Source organism: Orbicella faveolata, unplaced genomic scaffold (genome assembly GCF_042242905.1).
Source record: "Orbicella faveolata isolate gen_17 unplaced genomic scaffold, um_ofav_v1 contig_46, whole genome shotgun sequence".
NCBI classification, from domain to species: domain Eukaryota; kingdom Metazoa; phylum Cnidaria; class Anthozoa; order Scleractinia; family Merulinidae; genus Orbicella; species Orbicella faveolata.
Window position 1 is genome coordinate 10006807 of NW_028301576.1, and position 21764 is coordinate 10028570.

Here is a 21764-nt window from a genome sequence, read left to right on the forward strand (position 1 = left end):
TAGGGGTGTATGTGGAATGGCTGCCTCTCATAGGCGTCAAAATATAATCCGGCTCCATGTTTGCGGCCGGCCGCAACCGAGGGTTGTTCCTGCTCATTTCTCTTGTTCTCGGATTTCAGGAGAATTCCGTTCTCCTGGGAAACCACCGAAAAAAACCAAAACCTACGCCCAACTTAGGATACAACAAATTTCCAAAACTTTTGTCGAATTTCCCCGACATAAACCAAAGTTAACGCCACAGCAAAGTAATAGCACATGACTCTTTTGATTGAGGAGCAATGTCGCACAATGCCACGCCTTCATTTCGAAGAGTTGACGGAAATATTTTAAAACAATTGACACTTTCGCATGTTGGAGATGTATCATCTCAACCAAATAAACTATATCGTGTCTGTAATTTTGTTTCATACAGACTTTTGCCGATATTTTGTCTCATGACAAAAAATCTGTGTTGTGAAGACATGATTGGTCATCGCAGTTATGCGCACAACTTAAGCAGTTTTTAAATTAAAGCCTGAAAAAAATTTCAGGCCTCTAAACGGGATCGGAACCCACAACCTCTGGGATGCCGGTGGAGTGCTCTACCAACTGAGCTATGAAGCCAACTAGGAGCTGGCCACTTTGTGATTTAGTTGGCTTCATAACTCAGTTGGTAGAGCAACACATCATGGGTCACTGCGTGAAATTCTGCATTACGATCCACTAAAACCAGTAACGCCGTATGCTGGGAGTTCATCTTTACAGGAATATCATTTATCACTCTCAGTAATGCAGTCTCAGTACTGTGATGTTGTCTATATGCAGTGTGCTTATTACTCTTGTGGGAAGGTCAGTAGCGAAGACGCGACCATATAGATGAGATTTATCAAAGCATTGCTTTCGTGTGTTCCGACTCCACACATAACGCCCAGTTCAGACGCCGAACTTTTCATGAGCCGAACCAAATACATTGAATTAAGTACATGAAAAGTTCGGCTATTTGAATTACGAACGGCCCAGCCGTTCTTCCCGCCTAGCTCACCCGGGAATTTCGGCTTTGGAACGGCTTTGATTCAGACGTCGAACTTTTCATGAGCCGAACCTAATGCATAAAACATAGGCACGCAAGGCGTGCAAGAGTTATTTTTTTGTGAACTATAAGTCTCGGAGATAGGAGCATTCATGGAACTGTTTACAGTAATGATTTGGTTGATTTGACAAGTTTTTTTGGTTGCGATGTACAGCAAGAAAGAAACTGCGAGTTTATGATGTACATACGATGTTACATCGGTAATGGTAAGATAACTAAATAGTAAGCCATAAAATGTTTGACTGAACAAACTACAGTAATCTGACACGTCTCCAGATTAATGTAGATACCATCTTATTTTCTAACAGGCAATTTTATTCGTTCTTTGATACAACCCACACTGTGATTGGTCTGACACGCGCACATGCATGACTCCCTCACTCACCGATCACGTAGCCCTTCCGCCGGGGGGGGACTCTCTTATATGGGCTATATAGGTCTGTGCGGCCCCGAAGGGTATGGTTTTTCAGCCGTTTTGGTCATAAATAGGGTACCGATTTTAGCTGATTTTGGCCAGTTTGGTCATAAATAGGGTACGGTTTCTGCACTCTAGCCTTGATATGGGTATGCTTTAAGAAGAAGCCACTTTTTCATCATTATCGAAAAGAAAATCAACAAAAGCCCTTCACAAATTTATATGTTTACGGTAATTTAACATTGGTTTGAACTAGGGAGCTAATTATAACGCAGGTCTGAAACAGGGTTTTGATTTGAGGGTCAGGTCGTAAATAGGGTTTCGAATTTTTGGTCAAGTCATAAATAGGGTAAGGAATATCGCAGATTTTGGTCATAAACAGGGTAAGGGTTTTGGGAAGCGGGCCGCGCACCCCCAACCAATTTTTCTGGGAGTACCCCCTCGGGAGCCCTTCCAGCCCCCAAGAGGAATTTTTGCTCAAAAATACTCAAGTTAAGAGGACTTTTCGCATTTTATACGAGTCGTAAGTTTACCCTTTTTACACAACACAACGCAACAACACTACTTCACCGAAAATTTAAAGAAAGAGAAAAAAACCTCTCTGACACGTTGAAAGTCTGATTTAATTAAATTGCACTTTAACTTGGTGCCACACAGTCTTCAAAGAACATTTGAACAGCTTTCATACTTTTTACCTTTAAAAATATCGGACTGAAAAGAATGTCATAAAATGCCCATTAAATAAACATATTAAACTGCTACTGCAGAGACGTAAAAACACTCTAGAAAGGAAAGCTTCTTTTTTGTTTAATATCCTGGGAACAATAGCCGATAACCTGTAAGCTCTAATTGAATTTGCTCCCATATGAAAAACAAAAGTGTCGAGTTACCATTTGTAACTAAAAATAGCAAACATCTCGTGGGAACAAGTCGCGACGATTCGTCAGCTCTAATTGAATTTACTACCTTGTGAAAAACAAGAGTGTCAAATTACCCATTGTAACTAAAAAATAAAAATATCTCGTTATATTTGCATGTAATAAGAACAAAGCAATCGTTACCTGCAGTTACTATTGTAAACGTTAGAACTGCTTCAAATCTGAATAGTCTCGTCTCCTCTAAAACATGTCTTAAGAACTAGAACCGACGATTCGTGACCTCTAATGGAATTAACTCCTTGTGAAAAACAAAAGTATCAAGTTACCCTTTGTAATTAAAAATAAAAATATCTCGTGCCATGTGCCTACTACTCATGAACTGCTTCAAAACTCAAGACTCATCTCGTTCACAACTAGCCACCATTACACTGAAAATTATGCACTCTAAAACAACCCAATGTACTTATGTAACTGTCATACTCCCCTCCAAACCGGACTAAAAATCACAAACCGGCAACATACACGTCACTCTTTATTTTTCAATTACCAAAGTCCTTTTGTTTATACATACCTTGTGTTTCTCACGTACCATTTACCTTTACAACAAGAAATTTGATTGGCTGTTCATAGTAGATCCAATCTGATTGGTGTGACATACATACATCTCTCTCTCACTCACTCGCTCGCTCGCTCGCTCGCTCGCTCACTCACTCACTCACTCACTCACTCACTCACTCACCCGTCCATAACATACCCGACGCGCCGACTAAGAGGTATTTTTTTTTACAAAAAATAACTCAATCATTGTGACGTATTGTTCAAGTAGTTTTCACTTTGCCTGAAAATCGCTGACATTTCGATGTGATTTGGTTTAAACCAAATAAAGTTCGGCGAATTAAGTTCGACGTCTGAATCAACAGGTGTACTTTTGATAATTTGGGTCGGTCCAAAGTCGAATTAAGTTCGGCTCATGAAAAGTTCGGCGTCTGAACTGGGCCTAAGGTACCTTTTCGTTTTCGTATCAACTACATGTATTTCAATAATCACTGGTTATAAATTCCATTGATTGCCTTTGAGCGGCCATGCCGCTACATAAAGGCTACCAAAATGACTGGTACTTAAAATTTACGGAAAGTGTCAACGGGTTTCCACAGAAAATGCCGAATAGAGTATTGAACATCGAATTTCATTTGGCCCTGTGAAGTTTTATTCTAGTCCGGACGCAAGAGTTATCCACTCCCATCTAATTGGTTTACAAACAAAGGGATTGAATGGACAACATTATAGCTTAGATTTATGCGGTTCCTAGCACACTGATTGGTATATTACATAACACTAGCTTATTTACACAAAAGAGTTAAAAGTTCAGCTCTGCTGCTCCCTCCCAAAGTACACTGATACAATGGTAACGTGTATTTTAAGTTTATTGATTACATTCCTGAATGTTAAATCGCTTTCTGCGTTGAAAACATCTCGCTTCGCAACATCAGCTGAAAATAACCGCTACTGAAAAATTACTTAATTAATTTGACTTCCATCTAACAAAATAGCAGTCTGTAACCGACAGTTGTCACAAACACTACTTCATAACTGGTCATTGTTCTTGTTGAAGACATCTCGTCTCGCAACATCAGTTAACAATGACTGCTATCTCTAAAAAAAGCGATTGACTACATGTTTTAATTTGACAACCGTAACCGAAGCATTCAAGCACAAATGATATATGTTAATATTACCCGATTGTCAAATAAGAATTGGTCTCGCAACATTAGTCAACAACAACCATTTCTAAAATTACGTTAAATTGAAAAACGTGAACTTGATTACCGGCACCTATAATCTATAAGTATAGCTTTAATTTTAATTAAAATTGCTTAATATTAATCTGTTGATGAAAACTCCTCGTCTCGCACCACCAGTGAGCAACATGTGCTCTTTCTGAAATTACCTAGTTTGACTTTTCACTTTAATTAGACAGCAAAAAACATAATCTAAAGTACAGCTTTACTAAGCAGAACTTGAAAGCTGTAGAGCTCTATAGTCTGTCGTTGGAAACTTCTCGTCTCGCAACAACAGTCAGCGTTTGACTACAAACTTTAATTTCATTACTAAATCATGACCTTGATAACAATATCCAGCTTTTGAAAACTGTTATCATCCCGACACCTGGTATCGTAGAATCTGTGTGCAATACCTGCTCGTCCTAAATTAGCTTTAACGACAAAATTTCAATTTGATTACCAAATCTTATAATCTAAGTGGAACTAAATTCATTCCTTCTGTTGTTGAAAACATCTCGCTTCGCAACGTCAGCCGGTTCATATTAGTAATAAGCTTGATTGAATGAATTTGCCTAAAAAACGACATAACTTAAAGTACTGAAATCTCTCAACAGCACTTCACAACCGATCACTACTCTGGCCAAAAAAGCTAGCATGAACTCATTAATTAAGTACTCTACTAGTCATAAAATTGAAAATAAAATAACAACTAGCTCTCTATAACTAAACATCGAATAGTGTTCAACACAATGCAACATCCAAGGAAACATGGCATTCTACGGGAAAATAAGTAAATTAACATCTACTAGGTTCGTCGATCTTTACGCCTGGGAACTGAGACAACGACAGCTAAACTGTTTGTAAGTGTCTCCTTCGTTCTTACTACAATTGAATCAATTGGAAGTCGTCAGTTCTACTGGACGCCACACGTGGTGGTTTGGTATTGTCTAAATATTTTGCTTCAGGAGAAGCCGAAACGTGCTCTACCTTTCCGGGCTCTTGGTACGCTGGGCCTGCCACCTTTGGGAGCCGGGCTCCGAGAGACCTGCTTTGCGTCTTCCATCACCTGAAATGCAATAAGATCATGCTGACATCAGGTATTCTAAGAGTCAGTACCGTGGAACCCGACATCCAGAAGTCCTGATTCGAGTCTGCCTATTGTCAGCAACACTCCTTGTCACTTCATGGAACGGAAATCGCAACTGGGCGACGACCGACGGGTGTGGCCACTTCACTTGAGAGCAAGACGTACGGTCAGTCTAATCGGTTCACTTTCTGTACACGTTTCTACAGCGAAAGGGAGCTCATAAAATGGCAAGAGCGAAACATGCAATAATTACAGGAAAAAAAAACTAACTCTCACATGACTCTGTCAGATCTCCTGTTCTAAGTCATTGGTAGTCTTCCTATCAAACAAAAGAAAGTGACAATCGAAATAAATCACTTTTACTTACTTTAAGACGGTTCTGGTAAAAGCAGAGGACTTGGAAGGTATGCGCAATGGTCAGATTCTCTGGAAATGCAGCGCTGATGAATTTGGACAACTCCATCTTGGAGGACTCCGACGATTTGAACATATCGATTGGCCAAAGTGAAGGTTCCAACATGCGTTCCACTAGACTGTCTCCAGGCTCAGGTCTCATCTCCTCTGAGGAAAGGTAGCGGAAAATGAAGCGTCGAAGAGCTGTTGTGATGGCATTCAGTGAAGAACGATCTGACTCGGCCTTACCAGAGACTATGGATGCTTTGGCCATCTCCTCTGCAATCTCTTTCGGTACAGCACCACGATACACGTCGTGAACGCGTTTGGCAGCCGATTCAGCCAACATGTCTTCAAGAAACTCGTATAAGGCAACCACGTGTTTAAGTTGGATTGCACTATGGGGCTGAGGAAGAGACGCCTTTGGAAAGGGTCTTGATCCACAAAGCCACTTGTCTGTAAAATCTGTCAAGGGTTCCTCGGGTTTTCCAACCTGATGTCTTTTTATCAGGCAAAGAACGATTTCCATGTGCTCCAACAAATCTTGCACGCTCTCCAGGCTATGTTCGCTTTGACGAATCAAACCACTCCGAAAAACATCTGTAAGTGGTTGCTGAGGAATCAACTCTTGTAGCTCATCCAGAATCCCTCTACAAGAATGGAAGAGCTCCCGGGAGAAGATGAACTCCTGCAAGCCGTCCAACGTAGAAAGGAACGCTTTTCCTACTAAGAAACGGACGGACAGCTCTTTCTCTATTTTGTCGAGATCAAAAAGTACTTCTTTGCCATGGCCATATTCAGTGTTGCGCTGGGAATGCCTCAAGATAGCATCCGACCACTGGTACTGAATAATTTCTTTCTCTCGTGCCTCTTGTAAGTGGACCATCGGAATGGCATATTTTCCCTTATCTCTCTCTAAGAAGATCAATGCAGAACACTTCCCGGTCGCTGCAATACTAAGCACCTTCCGCAAGAAGTCATTCTGGATTTTCTGAAGAATGTCTAAAGCAGTACAGAGAAACACCCCTTGATCTCGTTTCTCCACAAGACAAAGTGAAATCGGCGAACTCTCGCTAAGATGTGGTACCTCCTGCTGAAGGCGTTCTTTCAAAACAGGATGCATATTCTCAAAGGCGATAGTGAAGCTCTCGAAGGCCTCGGTCAATCGCCTCCTCTCCTCCGGGGAGTTTGCTTTGCCTCGAATGACATCACCGATCTTCCTACTAGTGTCTTTACGACTAAGACGTCTGCTCAACAGCGAATCCACAATACGACTCCAGGAAACAAGGTGGGTCAGATTTGACACACGAGGTAGACTGTCGTTAAAATCAAGAAACAAGCCAAGCAGGGGATGGTTTTCTCTCGCTTTGTCTCCAGCCGCCATGTAGTACGCTCGTAAGCTGTTAAACGTGTTCGGAAGCGTCGTTCGCAACAATCGAGGAATGTACATGTTTCTCTGATTTGCGTCTGAAAATTGGGGGTTGTCGGTCTCTTCTATCTTTCTCTGGACGGCCAGAGAGGATTTGCTTGCAAAGTCCTCGGAACGTTCCAGCAGTCGTCTTGGATGAAATTCTTGAATTAAAGGACTAAGAGTTGCTGCAAACTTCTTTTCCCAAGATAATCTTGCATCTGGTGTATGACACAAATCTGCTGAAGTGAGGATGGAGGCACTTTGTTCCAAAGCACAGTGCAGGAAACGGATGATTTCCTCTTCTTTGGCATCTAGGAGACTACACAGCGCCGTCAAGTCGTTAGTAATCTGTCGGAAACAGTCTTCGGATGGAATGTTGTTCTTAAGATCGAGACCCATAAACTGGGCAAGAGAGTTGTCGTCGAACAGTTCCAGTGCAAAGCCCCCGTAAAGTGCTGCGTGAACAAAGAAGTGCAGAATACGGAATTCTGCAGGCTTTAGTTGCCGCACATGAATGGATGTGTCTACCGAGTTTGAAATAGAGACGTAACCTTTTGATGGCAAGATGGCGTTTCCGACTGTCGGTAGTTGAGAAAATGTTTCCTTAAATTTACACTCTGACCTACAACTTGGACAGGCTGCTTCCAGGTTGTCACCAACCATCACAAAGAACGTTCCACAGGAACAAAAGGAAGAAGTGGTTTTGGTAAATTGTTCAGCGTTGGCGTAGTGGTGTTGCTTGCATGGTTGTTGAAGACGTTCCCCTGACGCCAAGACATACGAATCGGTTGACGCCAATGGATTGGTGAAGTATGACATCAAAGCAAGCGTGGCCTTCTTTGTGCTTTTGAAACTTGAAGAAAGGATAATGCAGAGATGGAGAATCAATGTTGCTTTGTGTACATCTGCTGGTAATGACTCGGGTGAAACGCAAAGTCTTGGCGCTTTAAAATCTTTCCGTCCTGTGATTCGAAGAAGAAGCTCAACATAAGGCTTTTCCATGTTCCGCAATTTCGCTGTAAAGGAAACTATTGCCTTGTCCTCACTATCCTTCAAGTTCCGTCGGGAACGAACGAGATAAAACGACTTGGTCAAGACGGCTGCCATTTCAATTCTTTGTTCCAATAATGTTGCCATAGAATGGATGACGTCTTCAAGAGGCTTCAGATTCTTTTTCTCCAGAAGAGTTGCTAACGCTGCTTGAGCTTGGGAATTCTCTGTGCGAGATTGAAAAGGATCGAAACTAAGTTTGCCGACCAGGTCTGGATCATGCCACTCTATGCTCTTTAAAGACGGGAGTTTACAGCTCCTTTGGCAAACATCACGGATTTCGTACATTGAGAGCTCTTTCTTCAGTTCCTTCAGGAAGTATATTTGCAACTCCGACGCCCTGAATTGAAATGGCTCGATATTACTTGAGGAAAATGCGGCGTCTATCTCATTCATAAGCATAGAAAATTCTCCTTCTTCAACTAGGCACCGGCGTCTTTGCAAGATAAAGGTGGAAAATGATGCTAGAAAGGACTTCAGATATGCTGCTGCACAAAGAAGGTGAAACAGCCCATTTTCAACATCTTCGAAAGGCTCTGTCAAAATTTGAAAAGCTTTGCGAAAGTTCAGTAGATTTGGATCCTCGGAGCTCGATACAGTTGACAGGTCTATGTTCAAGAATGCAACTTCATTTATAAGATCACAGCACACCACAGCAAATGGGGAGTCGAGCTCTACATCATCCGCAAGGCTTGACAAGGCATAACTTGTTTCCTGAAGCCCAGGGTGTTCCTGGAGGGTGTCCAAGTTCTGTAAAAGCTTTTCAAAGACACCTGGAGAAAACTGTTCTTCGTCGAGAACGATGCGGTGAACCAACGGTCCAGCCAGGCGCATAAGCATTAGGTTTCCACTGCAACATATTCTGGATAGTATCGAACCAAGGACTGGCGTGTCTGGATTCGCATCAATACACCGTCCATAGAAGAGCATAAGGAAGTCCTCCAGTCTGCCCTGTTGAACGCCTCGTTTCTCCAACTCGTCAGCAACACTGGTAATACTATCAAAAACGTCTTGGCAGTCAAGGTACCCCGCAGAAGCTCCCGCCTTTCCACGTTCACCCAGCATATAAACGGAATATTGCTCAAGAGATTCGGGTATAACCAGCAGGGTGACAAAATCGTAACAGACACGAAGAAAGTGAAACGCAGGGCTTTGAACGCCCATTCTACTGACTGTAGACAGAAAGAGACTCGTTGTGCGCTGCCAACCGTCGGGTCCATTCAAGCCATTTATCACATCATTCGTTGGAAATAACGCAGAACACAGTGTCTCTACAAGTTCTTCATCAAAACTGACAGGTTTTTCTTCGCACGGTACATCTGTCAGCTCCTCTTCGTCTACTCCCGCTTCTTCCACGTCTTCTTCTTTTCGTTCCATTTCTTCCTCAGGGTCGTTTTCGAGTTCTTCATTTCCATCCTGTCCCTTGAAGCTATTTTCTTCACTTTGGTCATGGTCCTTGTCAACATTCCCATCTTTTTCGAATTGATGTTCTCCGTGGACACGGTTTGGATCTTTGCATTCATTTTCTGGCGGAATTTCATTTGCAGCTTCCTTTTGTTCTGACTGTACAGCACCACCCATGTCCTCCTCATTCACATTTCCATGGCTGTCAATTTCTCCATCACGTTGTTCTTTTAAAGAGGCATCGATGGGCGAAGAAACTCTTTCCAGTGTCGGTGTTTCATCTTCTTGCTGTTGCAGTTGCCCGGTATTTTCAGCCTGTGCTAAATCTCTTAGCTCGTTTGTTGACAGAACTGTGTTTACTTCTCCAACTAATTTTGCTTCGTTTACTATTTCCTCGGTGGCCTCATCGCCCTTTAACTCTACTTCTTTCTTTTCGTCTTCCTTGTCCATCATACTTCCTTGCTCACATTGTTGAGGCCGCACATCATTTTCTGTGTTGGACAGTTGTGCAGAGTCCTCGACAATAACTTCATTCGCGTAAGCTTCTTGGCAATCGTTCTTACCCCTCGAATTCACTTCTGCATCCTCTGGTTTGTCACAAATACCTCTCCATTCAGTTTCTTGGGTGTCTTCAGTTTCTTTGGGTGTCTTGTCCTGAAATAACATTTTTTGGAACAGAGGCTGAAACGCAGAAGACAGGATACTAAAGTCCACATGTTGCACCTTGTGACACGTTTGATACACCTGAAGGGCAGCCATATACGAAGATTCGTTCAACCAGAAAAGAGAATGCAAACAAGTTATGAGCCGAACAGGATCACCATCGATTCGGAACTTTATGTCATGTGCCATTGCCGACTTCATGAAATCAATTCTCTCAGCACGCGAGAAGTCGTCAGAAAAGTGAGCTGTTTTCATGTCAAGAAGATCTTCAACATAGCATCCAATGTTCCTCTGAAGGTATTCCATTTCAACCACCTGAGGAATTTTCTCTTTTACAATGCTCGCGAATCTGTATAACTGTCCTTCTACGGCAACATCATGCAAGTCTTCATTTTCATCCAGGTTCGCCTCGTTGAAAAGGAGTTGTCTTTGGTCTTCAGCGAACATAGGCTGTACTTGTTCCACCTTCTTGTAAAATACAGAAGCACAAGGGAATTTCAGCTGCAAGCGTCGCTCCGGAACAAAATACGATTCTGCTCCTTGGTGCTCTGGGATGTCATCAATGTTAAAAATCTCTTGATCCAGGACTAACTCGGACCAGACTTGCATTTCCTCCTTATCGGAAGGATCCTGAGTGAACAAGAACTGTGGCCATGCAGACTCGTTCTCCAAGAAGTAAACAATCTTCGCCAATGGTTGACGTATGAGATGACTGACATGATGCTGAATGGCTCCCACTAGATGAGAGGAATTAATTAAGGCTTGTCGGTCACAGGCCACCGAGAATTGCCAACTGCGAGTATCAAGTTGATGAGTGCTCTGGTGTTCCCTCTTTTTCAACCACCGTTTGACTATCTCCTTGAAACATTCGATGATCGTGGAGTTGGAAGACGATCTCAATAGCTGCTCTAGTTGGACAATGGCATCCACTGTAGGTTGGTGAATAGCTGGATATTTGATTCGAGTAAAGCACCAAAGAAACTGATTCGAAGCCACATCCTCAAATGAGAGCGCCTTGGTCTCCAGGAGGTCCATGATGCTAACATTCAAACAGTCAGTAATGGGCAAAAGAGGGTTTTCCAAAACATCGATTGTTGCTTGCTTCCAACCACTCTGGAAACTGAATTGCCAGCGCTGACTTTGAGCTTCGTTAACCTCACTTTCTCTCTGAACATGGACTACAATGCAAACATGCTTCATCTGCTTTTGGTTTTGTTCCATTGCATCTTTGATGTATTCCTGTCTCTGCTGCTCGATAATGGACTTTGCAAGAAGCATATGGGTGGCATCAAGCTCTGGCTTACACTGCAGTACCAAGAGTGAGTCACTGGAACTCCAGAAACGTTCCAATTGCTTGGTCAAGTGCTTTTCAGACTTGAAAGCACTGAGCTTTTCGGTCTGGCACTGAAGTAGCCCCTCAAGACATTGCAATACGTTTACATGGATGTTACTGTGGGTCATTATAAGCAGTCGCATACCATTAGTTGCATCCTGACTTTGCTCTGGCTGAAACTGCAGATTTTCCAGGGAGTGTTTAAGGTACTCCTTCAAACCTTTGTGTAGAGGCTTCTGAAAGTAGTTGTAGTGAAGTGTCTGGACTTCCTCAAAGCTCGTCTTGGCCAAAGAAGATTCTAAGCTCCTCACAACACCATCAGGGGATGCTGTTAACATGAGATCGTGCTTGCATTTTTCCAAAATGTCGTCTCCGGTAAGGTCTGCATCTTGACTGTTCTTGAGGACTAATGAGGGAAGGGTGTCATCACAGAATCCAACAAACATGTCTTCTTTGTGAAAGTGGGACTCGAAATCAGGAATTGTTGAGATGCCTGTCACCCAGGTATTCAGACTGCTGATGATGTTTCTCTGCTCTAGGTTAAGGACATCTGAAAAACGGAGCAGTTGCTTTTCGAATCGGTTGAGGAAGGGCGGATCTGTATAGTCAACTCTGCCTTGATCAATCAACACAACACATCGAAATCCATCATGGACCTGACACATAGGATTACTGAAGGCTCCGAGTGCGACCCGACAGTTCCTCTTTCCCCCAACAACCGTGTAGTTTTGATTTAGCATATCGTAAAGACTGCCATAGATGCTTTCAAGATCTCGAAGAATGAGAACACAGTCTCTCTCCATGCACAGGATGATGCGGCTCAGCATTCGGTAATTGTACTCCTCAGAGAGATCTTCTTCAAACCGACTTCCAAAGATGGTGATTTTCTCTTTGTCCAGACTTTGCAGCATTTGATCAAGGATACCAATAGCAGAATCGCCATTCGTGATTATCATGAGATGCCGCGCTAGCTTATCCTGTAGATTGTCACAGATGAGCTCTGTGACTGGAAAATGGTACGTCTTCTCCATCAAATCCAGCGAGTGGAGTCCTTCTTGAAACAAAGTTTGAAAATTGTTTACATCGTCGGGTAGGCCACCAAAATTCCTCTGCAGTGCACGTTGGATTCCTTTGGTTTTCTCTTCAGAAAACCAATTGTGCGAAGTGTTCTGGTTCGTGTCTGTGCTAAGGCATTTGATTAGGCTGTAATAATCACGCAGTCCATGAAAATTTGCATACCTCTGATGCTCTTGGTACTCCTGGTATGCTGTGGCAAGACAACGGAGCTGGTTGTCATCTGGGTAGGCAACTTGACGAAACTGGCGCCCTGAGCGTGTACAGGATCCTCCAGGACCAGCTTTGTGACTTCCAGCCTCGCGCAAGGATTTCCCAGTTTCAAACAAATCATCCACATCTGGTTCAGGCCGGGACAGATGGATTGCACGGTTCATTTTTGCAGCATCCAAAGCCCAATTTGAAATGCCCACGACAGCAACATCAGGAAATACGCCATCCCCTGGCTCCAGCAGACTGTGCAATACTTTGAGAGGGTTGTACTTTGACACCTCAGCGAGACCAATCTCATCAAGAAGAACAACTGGAAGAACATCACCGCTTTTGTTATGCTCCTTGTATTTCCTTGCCTTGTTAAACACCTTGAGAATTCCATCAGATGTTGATGACTCCGATCCCTGGTGAGAAACAACATAGAGCTGTGGCAGTGTCTTAAGAAAAGGATCCTTGGCATCCTTTCCCCTCAAATTACTCCTGATGATTTGCATGGACAAAGACTTGCTGCAACCAGGCTTGCCAACAACAAAAACGGGAATTCGGTTTAGGATACAAACTAACATGACGAACACATTCTCACGAAGTGCAGCATTTTTGGCAGTTCCTGCTGGCAATTCCATTCGTTCCAGGTAATCCTCCTGGTCAGCTCTTACGATAGCTTCAAAGCTTAATTCGTGGAATAAATGATTGTTGTGTTTTCTAAAGCACACAGAAACACGCTTGCGATATCCGTGCCTGGCCTCTGCTGCAGGAAGACGTGATTGGTAACAGTGCGCCAAGGCAAGTACAAATGATCTGATTAAGTGAGAAAAGCCACGGGCAACTTTGTGGTATATACGACTATCGTTCAGCTTCGATAACGGCAAATCACCTCGTCGTTTCAGGGTTTCCTTGAACCATTTGACAAGGACAATACATCGGTAAGCATCTCGCAAACTGACACAATAAGGGCTTTTGTCAACTTCTCGGACATACTCCTGAGAAGTACAAAGAAGGTCAACCAGTAAGTTGTTAGGATTTCCAGTGATTCCCTCGACCATGCGGCCAATGTATGCACGTTCATCATCCTTACTCAGCGAACCATAGTCCCAAACAAAGTCGATCATTGTTTCTGGCAGTGGATGAACACGGTACACCAGCTTTGAGTATTCATCTGTAATCGTCTTTCCACTAAGACCGGCTGTTGAAATTTTTCCAGGAGGACGAAGACGGTATGGATTGCAGGCAGCGACAAACACCAAGTTCGGTGCTAAAGTTTTTCCTTTGATGCTACGGTGGCAAATCATCTCATTGACTGTTCCGAGGTATTCGCAAGTGTTAATTTCATCAAGGAACACCCACACGTCATTGCCACTCTTTGCTTCTACCTCCATTTTGCTAACAAAAGTGACCAGCTCTTCCTCCGTTATCCCTGCATGGAAGTTGAACACGTGAAATGGGACGTCACACGTCTTGGCAAGGTATCTAACCAGGCTTGTCTTACCACAGCCAGTTTCCCCCATAACAATGACGGGAATGCCTGCGTTTATGCGTTGAATGATTAGCACCATTTTGAGAATGTTGTCTGGCGTAAGAGCATAATCTAAGGCCTGCAAGCTGCCATCATTTCCTCTTGGAGTTGTTCGAACAATCCGATCAAGTCTCTCCTGAAGCTGTTTGTGATTCATCTTTGTGAAGTCATCCATACCTTTACCTTTCATGGTTTGAGTCTTGAATAATTCTTGAACATTTGAAGGTACCAGTGACAAATCACGATACAGAGCGGAAATGGTTAGTGCTTCTAGACTGTGAAAAACAATGACAAGGTGGTTGTTGTCAGCCCATTGAATCATTCCTTCTACCCGTTCGACCATTTTGCCCGCAGCGTTCTTTGAAGTCATCTGAATCTCGTTCAGTACTTCTGTAGCTTGTTCTCTAGAGATTGCTTCCGACTGGACATTCTTGCACGATACGACAGAGCGTGATGCAAACTCTCTTGACACCTCCAAAAGGGCTTTGAACAAGCAGTTTCGAACATCATGTGACGGGCCAAGCACGACCTTCAAATTATGTGGTTTAAAGTAAGGACTTGCTGAAAATTGCAAAAGCTGATCAGCAAAGACTTTGATGAAACTCTCCACTATGTTATATGACTGGTCACCGCTCGATGCGAAATGCTTTGATAGCAGTACTTTACAGCGCTCAGGAGATAAGGGCTTCAATTCGCCGAGATTCAGGTCCTTGCTTTCCAACAAACCAGAGTCATAAGCATGGAGATATTGACAAACCACTTGAATAGGGCTCAGAGGCTCTTGGCTCACAACAAGGTCTTTATACCCATCCAGTTTGATGTGCATAGGAGAAAAGCACTTCGTAACAGGCAGTGAATCTTGTAACCAGTGTCTCAGTGTGTTTGCAATTTCGATGTAGACATGTTTGGTCGGAAGGTGAAAAAGTTCTGTTCCAGAGGACAACATTCCAACAACAACAAGCTCAAAGATCAATGTGTCAAGAACTAAGGGATCATCCACTTCGCCAACATCAAAATGAATGCATTCATGGGGGCCAACAGTCAAACCTGATAACCTTTTCACTAGATGCTTACGCGATAAAGGCCCACTGATTGGAATGGTCACAGTTTTCTTTTTCTGGGATGCAGCATGTTCGTAAATTGCCTCCGTTTTTCCCACGCCGGGAAGATCCGATGTTACCATGAAAACCTCAGGGAAGACTTTCTTGAATGTGTCACGCATTTGAACCTCGGTCATACCAAGAACGTTATGTACTGCTGTAGAAAATTGATCAACAATATGATGATGAACTCCTCCACAGCAGACTATGCTCAACAGGTAGGGACCTTTAACACTCTCTTGATATTCTCTGATGGCTGCAACAAGCTCAAACTGCATGTCGTTTGACAGGTTCTCTACATTTGCTAGGCAGTGCAACTTGACTGCAGTGGCATGCCTGTGTGCTTCAAATGTGCGTTTAAGAAGTCGCTCCACCTCTTCCCAACTGGTCTCTGAATGACAGAACAGAACTTGGCTTGGCTGCGGATAAGAACCTGTTGTACTCTCGAACAGAGACATGACCACATGAGAAGTCTGTTTACTACCATGCTCAAGGACAGCTACAAATAGTTCGCCTGTTTTAACAGCTCTTTGCAAATCATGTTGTGGGACGTTGTGCAATTTTGTGGTTTGATGACGTTTGGCGAATATTTTATCTAGGAGCTTTCCAATGGCGCGGAGATCACTCTCGATTCCTGGGCTCTCTTTAGGTGCTCTGTACTGGCAATGAAAACCATCCAGATCCTTAAGTTGTATACTTGGATCAACAAAGCGAAGTAGGTTATGGACAACCGTTTTCAATGACTGACCATTCGTATGAGACAAGGATCTCGAAAAAAACTTCTTTATCATCCAAAGCTGATCTGGATGAAAAAAATTTAGGAAATAGTGTTCCTGTTGCAAACGACTCAATAACATTTCCCATTGCTTTAATGTCGAGTCCAACGACTTTGTTTGAGACTCAATCTCTTCTGAGGAGGAAAGCTTGGCCCAAAATTTCTTAAAGCTTGGATGGCCAGATTCTCGCAGCAAGGTCACCATACTGAGAATGTCTGTAATCATCTCGACTTGTTTTGTAAATGCAGACAAGGTAAGGTTGACAGAAAAGTCTGCCGCTTCACCTACTTCTGCTGGTCTCATCTTTTCTTGCTTCTTGTCCGTGTTCATAATAAGGAGAGCTCGGCTTCGCAGGTCATGGAGCTCCGCCATGCTGTAGCTCGTCTCTTTTGCAGCACCTTCGTGACGACGATAGCTGAGTTGAACGTCACATGACCCATCAGAGTTGGTCTTTATAAGGTAGCAGCCTTTCTTCAGGGCATTGCTGATGATTTCTTTCGTCATTTCTCCTCGGTTTGCAACATTCATGTACAGTCCTCGCAAACTGTGGACATTACAACTGCACTCCTTGATTTTCGCCGCCATTTCTGGTTTCTTTTCAAGCTTGCTGTAGTAGCTCTTGAGGCTTTCCAAGAACATCATGGGATCTTTAGGCGTTTCCCGTAAGACATTTCGCAGGAATCCATGGACATCAATCAAATCAGAGACTGTCGCTTCAGAAACAAATTGGTCAGAATGTTCTTCTACGGCATCGATTAATACCCTTATGTCTTCATTTGCAGTTTCTTTCATGAACGAAATCAATTCACTAGACTCTTGAAGTGTTTCCATGATAGTTTTCAAAGTATCATCAAGCTTGGAGTTGATCACGGTTACATTCTCTCTTTCAACAATTTCTGAGAGGGTCCTTATGGTGAGATCACCTTTTAGACTGGACGAAATGACGTCTTGTAGGTCCTTAGTTACCACTGAATCATCAGCATCTTTAAATCCAAGGGCTGAGAAAATTGACATAAGCTGCTGAACTTTTGCAGAAACAAGAGGGAAGTGCAGGTAGTTAATCAGCATCATTTCCATTTGCTTCGGAACCGGACGATCACAGAAGGAACTGATCACTTTAAGCTCGCCAACGAGACCGTCTTCATCACTTATTTCAAAAAAGAGCGTGTCCACTTCCTCAGTGCTTGGATCGGAACTGCTCTCAGTCAGATAAATGCATGCTTCTTTGAATTGCTGCAATCCTTCGCTTTTAAGAAGGCGCAGCACTTCATCAGCTTTGGATTCTGGAAGGTCGTCTGCAGAACCAGCTAACTCCTTCACTTCTGTTTCGCTTGATGTAAACACGTTTGTCAAACACATACGTGCAACGTTGCGGAATATGATGCTTTCGCTTACCTTGGCGGTTGTTTCTTCACAATCAATCAAACTACCTAGTGTACTCCAGTAGTTCACATCATCAACATCTGCCAGAGTTGTCTTGTTCTTTTCTTTCTTCCTTTTGTTGACTTCGCGGATTAGAGATTCTGCATCTGAGATCACAACAATACCCTTAGACACCTCCTGGAGGAAACGGATTGTGTGCTCCAGTTTAGAGAACTGCTCGTCAAAGGTATGTGCACTTGTACGGGCCGAAGACAGCTGTGCCATCCATTCATTTACATTGACTTGATCAATTTTTGACTCCTTAGATGAAACCAAGGCACAGTATGTGGCCAACAGATTGACTTCGTCTTCCTTCAGGTTTAGGTAGAAGTCCACACGCAAGTCCTGTCTTTGTTGAGGGTGGATTAGCCACTGCAAAGCTTCCATGACCGCCTTGACGCTACAGTGTTCTAAAAGTCTGCTCTTGGGGTGAAGTGCACTTAGCAGTGGTAACCAAACTTCACTGTGGGAAGATATCACTTTGAAAATCTCTTCGTAAGCTTTTCCTCCCTCAGGTGGCATTTGGATTAGTTCCAGAGTGGACCAGAGAAGTTCTTCCTCTGCCCTAATTAAAAGATTGGGTGAACAAATGTTATAGACTTTCTAGGGCATTAAAGGAATGTCTGTTTTGATGACAAAAACAACGTCAAAATTGTCTGGATCTCGATAAAACGTTCAATCATGAAATTACGAGTGTACAAATTACACGAGTGTTCAAGTTCTTATCGCAAAATTCTAGAATGATCACCACATGAAAGAAGTGAAGGGCACCACACATAATGCCATTACAAGAAACAGTCATTTTAGATGGGTATAAACATTAATAGCCTTAATCAAAATAACATGTCTCAACATGGCAAGTCCATTGACAAGAACGGTATAAATATATTTCAATATCATAACAATTTATACTTCCGATCATGTTAAACTTACTCATCCAGTTTCCGTTTCCATAATTCCTTCTTTCGTTCCTTTGAGGCATCATAGCCAAGCAAGTGGACCATTTTCCTGTATTTCGACCGACGATCTCCACTGCCACTTTGTTGATGTATCGCGCTTCTGAGGAGCATTCTAAGACGTTGCCGAATTGCTGGGGTACGATTCTGTGAATCTTTCAATGCATCCATGATGGATTCAAACTCTGCCTTCAGTACTATACGTTCTACTTCCTTATCCATATCTTGGCAAAGTGCTTTGTCCAGTTTCAGCGCGTTCGTTGAACATAGTGACTCGCAGGCCTCCACAACATCAAGGATCTCTTCTTTTTGTTTCTTTACACGGGAGCAATTTGCTTTCAACCAGTGAAAGCAAACCTTCTGTTTCTCTTCTCTAGAGATCCTGGTGTTCCAGTATGTGCAAAACACTTTTGACTGTAACAAAGCTGGAATGATACGGACCATTTCCTCAGACTTGTGTGTCATGATAGCTAAGACAAAATGAGAAAACTGATCTGCTGATTGCAAGCAAGTATCTTGGACAATGTCCGTCAGACCGTCGAGGCTTGCCGGAGTCGAGTTGCTTTCTGACAAAATTTGCTCTGTCAATGCCTTGCAGAATGGATTGGCCAGTTTGTCCTTCAAATTCTTTGGTATCTGCCTCCAAAATGACGACTGAAGAAGATCTGGCTTTCTTGCACCACGGCGTGAAATGAACTTGGAGTAAACGTTTGAAACGTCATCTGTAAGGCTTTGCTCCAAGTTAGGAAGACGGGAGGATATCTCGTGGTAGACATTCCAAAGGCACTGGACACTTGGAGAACGATGTATTATATAACAAGAAAGTCTTCTACGGGTGTCCACGTCCCTCAGCCTCCTGAGGGAGTCTAACACACCAGGTACCTGTTTATCAAATTGCTGTTCCGTGTATGCCTGATTTGAAAGCTTGTCTGCCACCTGAAACACATAGTTCACATCTAGAAGATTGCAGAAGACTTTGATAAACATCAGACATCCTGTAGAAGAGCTAGCTCTAAAAAGATCTTCTGCTACCACCTTAATGAACTTAATACTGCTCTGAGGCAGTGCCTTGTGGGAGAAACACCCAAAGGATGACAGAAGCTGGTCAGTAGCCTTCTTTCCTAGCTTATCGAAAGCTAACCAGGAATGCATGCGCTGTACAAACTGGCCAACAAGAGAGCATATGTATACACCCTGATAAGGAGAAGGACTTTTATCAGTGACTTCAACAACCCACTGAATGAAAGAATCTACGTCTGTCAATGCGTAGCTTGGGTGGCCAAAACCTACGTGTTCACACTCAATCAGCATCTCCTTCAGATCACTACCTTTACCTAACAAGAGATACAATTGCTTGACAAAAAACAATTGCCCCTGGAAAATAGTTTTCATCCGGTTGTGGGCACTTGGATAACGAAAAATGTCATACTGATGTCTTCCAGTTTTCAGCGTACGAGTAGTTGTCTCTTGCACAGTTTTTTCTTTTCCTCCACTAAAAGTAACCTTTTTGAGAAGCCATTCCCCGATTCCTTCTTTGTACTTCACCACATAACGATAGCGAAACGTATCGTGTCTATCAGCATGTACAAATAACTCAGGGGATCTCCAGTACTTCCGGTCATCGGAAACACACTCAAGAAACAATGTCAGAGAGCCATTGAGCATTGGCTTGTCCGTAAGAATCTTCACTGACTCCACTTTTTCATCCAAATAAAGATGAAAAACATACCTGAGAAACTAACAAAGAAAAATCGCCTTTTTAGAACCAGAAGTTTCAGTGTGTAAGAAAAACGTTTTTCACTGGTAATGGAAAGTAGTACCCTATATAACCCCTTGAAATTAATGACACCACGAAATGTGTGGATAGGTGTCAAGTGGTTTTTAGCCTGCCTATAATTCAAACACAACAATTGTCACTTGTTATTGCAGAAATTATGAAAGTATCAAGTCACGATTTGTAATATCTATGTTTGGTAATCATCAATAACACATGAATCATCAAAAGATATAACTATATCAATGGGCAAACTCATTTCATGACTTTCAGTCATTAAAACAGTACTATCGTCACAAAAAAAGCTCAATTGCATGCCACGTTTTCAACCCGGGGGGGGGGGGGGAGGGGGAAGGGGTGACTCTCCTATCAAAAGGTCGGGTTGCTCGTCGGAAAATTTGTATTAAACTCCTAAAGAAGACTAATCTGGGCATGGCTCGAACTTTATTTGACTGAAGACTGATGAAGATCTGGCTTTCTTGCACCACGGAGTGAAATGAACTTGCAGTAAACATTTGAAAAGTTATCTATAAGGCTTTGCTTCAAGTTAGGAAGACGGGGTGAAATCTCGTGGTAGATATTCCCACCTATGGTCACAAATTAAAATCGCTTTCAATAATTAAGCCACTGCCACAAATCGTGATTAAACCTAGGTAACAAAACAACTGCAACCACAGTAACAATAATTCTGCACTGTACATCAAGGGAAGGAGATATAATTCTTTACAAAGATTTCCCAGAGATGCCAAATATTTGGTTTTAAAATATGGTCCCTGTGATCCTAGTCAGAAAGTGTTAAGTCACTCCAACTCCTGCAGAGCAGAAAATTCCCAGTCTGAGAAGGGTTAACCCATGGGACTCGCTTGTTCCTGTTCGTGTAATTACTACACAGCAAAAGTCAGGAAACCCATGCACTCTTTTAGCAGAAACCTGAGCCAACATCGGTGTAAGTAATATTCACTTACTGGTTCTCTCTTGTTTAAGAGGATCCGACAGCTCGACAAATAGCTTGAAACGACAGCAGACATTTTGAGTCTTCAGGTGAAGAAGATTTGTAAACAATTTCAGCGAAGCGTGAAGCGAACTAGTCACTCGCTAAGTTTTTGATAGTTTTGACACATTCTTGACAGCTTTATGTCAACTTTCTGTCGGCTTTTTAGACAGGTTTGGCAATCAAAATAGGAACAATCTGTAAACAGCTCTACGGCTATTGAATGACTTTTCAACCTCTCAGTAACTTCTTTGATTCATACTTTCACAACCCATGTTTTTTTTTAAAAAAAACTTGCTGTTACCATGAATTGTAATTCTGTACTGTAATTTAAAGAACAGAAATGAGAAAATGAGTCGTGGTTTTCCAATCATGAATTATGAGTTTCTAAGTAACCATACGGTTTTTGTCGTTCAATTTGGAATTAATTTGCACAAGTGAGCTTTTTGAAAAACTCACAA

The 21764-nt window shown here is 42.6% G+C and overlaps 1 protein-coding gene across 2 annotated transcripts in view; it reads right to left on the bottom strand.

Annotated features, from left to right (window-relative positions):
• Positions 1-3768: 3768 nt before the first annotated feature.
• The window catches only part of LOC110051165 (uncharacterized), a 29612-nt gene continuing 11616 nt past the window's right edge, over positions 3769-21764 (bottom strand). For both annotated transcript variants that reach the window (XM_089278033.1, XM_089278032.1), the window contains exons 4-6: positions 18516-20275; positions 5598-18147; positions 3769-5209 (exon numbers count right to left, since the gene is read on the bottom strand). In XM_089278033.1, the coding sequence (XP_089134159.1) occupies positions 5105-5209; positions 5598-18147; positions 18516-20275 (14415 nt within the window). In that variant the 3' untranslated portion in view covers positions 3769-5104. The remainder of the gene's footprint in view (positions 5210-5597; positions 18148-18515; positions 20276-21764) is intronic.